Source organism: Stegastes partitus, unplaced genomic scaffold, assembly GCF_000690725.1.
Source record: "Stegastes partitus isolate 25-593 unplaced genomic scaffold, Stegastes_partitus-1.0.2 Scaffold3831, whole genome shotgun sequence".
In the NCBI taxonomy this organism is placed as follows: Eukaryota; Metazoa; Chordata; class Actinopteri; family Pomacentridae; genus Stegastes; species Stegastes partitus.
Genome location: NW_007581562.1, coordinates 2,501 through 5,462, shown reverse-complemented (window position 1 = coordinate 5,462; position 2,962 = coordinate 2,501). Strand labels below are relative to the sequence as shown.

The 2,962-nt window shown below is 44.6% G+C and overlaps 1 protein-coding gene across 1 annotated transcript; it reads left to right on the top strand.

Annotated features, from left to right (window-relative positions):
• The first annotated feature begins 670 nt into the window (after window positions 1-670).
• On the top strand, window positions 671-2,122 carry LOC103376315 (putative nuclease HARBI1). The gene is made up of 4 exons (XM_008306694.1): window positions 671-1,207; window positions 1,310-1,422; window positions 1,501-1,612; window positions 1,685-2,122. Exons 1-4 carry the CDS (start codon window positions 769-771, stop codon window positions 2,065-2,067), a joined length of 1,047 nt encoding a protein of 348 aa, XP_008304916.1. The 5' UTR covers window positions 671-768; the 3' UTR covers window positions 2,068-2,122.
• Window positions 2,123-2,962: the final 840 nt, after the last annotated feature.

Below are 2,962 nucleotides of genomic sequence, written 5' to 3'. Positions count from 1 at the left end.
ACTGTGGCTCAGTTCTGCTATTATTCTCTGTGCCTTGAATTCCTTCTAGCCTGTGTTCTTTCTGCTCCAGCCTGTGCTGTCCTCCGTCACTTCCACCATCAGCCACGCTGCTCGCCATTCCCTCCCCTTGTCCTGCCCTCACTGTCAGTAAGCCCTCAGTCTCCCGCTGCCTCCTACTAGTGCACATTTTTGTACTAAATTATTTGCAAATAGTAGTTGTTTCATAGCGTGTGTTTATATTTAGTATTGTAGATCGTATTATGCGTCGTAGTATTTAGTTTTGTTGTGTGCTTTCACGTAGCTTGTATAACTCCCAGCCCAGTGTTCTGTTTTTACTTTTCCTGCCTTGGTTGTACCAAGTTCGGGGGGTCCGGTTCACAAAGCGGGTTTAGTGAAAACTGTAGTTTCACCCTGAAATGAGGAAAACTCTAAGTTTTCCGTTTTAAAAAGGGAGGTAACTCAAGCCAGAGGAAGAGAAGTAACTCCAGAGAGCGAGGTAACTTCAGACCTCTGTTAGTTACCGTAGTAACGGACTCTATTAGCCTCACTTGGTCGGGTCCAGGTTTTTCTCAATGACCCTCCAGGTTCCCTCTGTCTCCGCCCCCTTTCAGCCGCACGTGCTCTCTGATTTCTTCATTCAGTCAGTCAACAGGAGAGTTTTTGCGTAGCCTAGTTCTGCGGTCTGTTAGAGATCATTTTTTAAAAATCAGTCAGTAGGCTGCATTAGAAGTCCATTAGGCACAGTAGGTGGCCACTTGTTCCACTAACATGGCATGTCCTTTTCTTAACGATCCCGTGGATGAAGGTGCAGCATTACTGCGCAGAGAATTAAATCTTCGTCGGGAGATGGTTATCAGACCGCGCATAGATGTTCTCGCGTTTCCAGACAGTTGTCTTGTTGAGCGGTACCGTTTCACGTCCCAGTCCATCATCTACATACACAACCTGATCCGTCCCTACATTCGCAACATCACCAAACGTAGTCATGCTCTCACATCCCAGCAGATATTATGTGTTGCGCTGCGCTTCTTTGCAAATGGTAGTTTTTTGTACAATGTCGGAGATGCAGAGAACTTGAGTAAGTCAACTGTAGGCAGGGCCATCAGGAAAGTGTGCCTCGCCCTGAAACGGCTTTTACCCAACTTTGTTGTTTTCCCTGGAAGTAAACCTGTCACAGCCATCAAGGAGGAGTTCCACAAGATTGCAGGTGAATGATGTAGAGATCTGTTCATTTGATTTTAAATTATATTCTGTTAATGACAATGTGCTGCAACCTCAGACTGGGATTAGTCATTTGAATTTCTTGTAGGTTTTCCCGATGTGATTGGCTGCATAGATGGCACACACATCCCCATCACTGCTCCCTCACGAAATGAAGCCAAATACGTGAATAGGAAGTCCACTCACAGCATAAATGTGCAGGTATGTAGACTCACTACTGTTTCAAAATGTTAAAGACTGCATCATAGTTCAACACCTGTCATTGTCTGCACTGTCAAGATCGTGTGTGATGCTGCATGCATCATTTCTGATGTGGAAGCCAAGTGGCCTGGGTCTTTTCATGACTCGAGGATTTATTCTGAGTCCAACCTGAGCAACAGACTGCAACGTGGTAAGCAGCCTAAACAATATAATTCACTTTGTCTCTCCTTTAATACACTAATATATCCACTATACACCACAGGAGAGTTTGATGGCCTTCTGCTGGGTGACAGGGGTTACCCATGCCAACCTAGACTGCTGACCCCTTACCCTGACCCTGAACCAGGCCCCCAAGAGAACTTCAACCAGGCTCACTGCAGGACGAGAGCCCGTGTGGAGACGACCATTGGCCTGCTGAAAGCCCGTTTCCAGTGCCTCCGTCACCTCAGGGTGGCCCCTGAGAGGGCCAGTGATATTATAGTGGCATGTGTTGTTCTTCATAATATTGCCACTATTAGAGGAGAGCAACAACCTGCCGTACAAATTGAAGACCCCGATGATGACGACGACCCCATCCACCCGCCAGCTATCCAGGACGGCGAAGCAGTCAGAGACACTATATGCAATAATCACTTTAACAATTAAGTCACCATCATCACCACCACAGCAGCAGTCAAATAAAGACATAATACACATTTCATTTGGTCTTCTTTATTTCCTACAAATACAAGAGCTAGTTTAGTTAATGTTCTAATAGTTAACATAATTAACACAATTTACCTGTGACCATGAACCCACCTCTAACTTGTGCTCTAGTTTTTCAGTTTCCAGATCTGCCCTTCTAATCTGGCAGTCCAAGTACAGAATTTCTTTATCGGTTTTCTGGATTATTTTTTTTCAGCAGGTGGTTTTTTTTCTTTTTTTTAAACCTCTTTCACGGGTAACTGGTAACACATAATGAGGACATTATACAGTTACACATGAATTCCACAGAATGAACCTCTGGTGTTGACTCAACATCCATCTCCCATGCTCGTTTAAAAAGGATGAGAATGTGTGAATATTTCAGTGTGGGCTAAATGTCACTCTATTCTACCAGAGTGTTAAAAAATGTGAATGGGAAGAGAACTATCAGTAACCTATCAAGATGTTACCTCTACAGGCCTTTCTGAATCCCCCTCTGTAAAGGCAGCGGACACAGTTTCCTCATCCGCTTCATCCCAGAGGAGTGATATGTTTCAGTACACTTAAACCACCATTTGGCAAAATCTTTGGAGTTTTGCCTACTTACAGTTCCAAGGTCTGTTGTGGTGTGAGGGGGCTCCACCAGGCAGACAGCACCATCAGAATCTGTTGGGACAAAAGAAAAAAGGCATGAAAGAGAAATAAATACTTGTATGAATAGGCTTAAAAAAGACATATAGGCATATTACATTTTATAAAAGCACTTGTGGCTCAGAGGATGAACTCCCTCCAGGGATTCCCTCAGCCACTGACCTTCCTAAAGTCTGGCTTAGGGCCAGCTCCTCTGCCTCCGTTA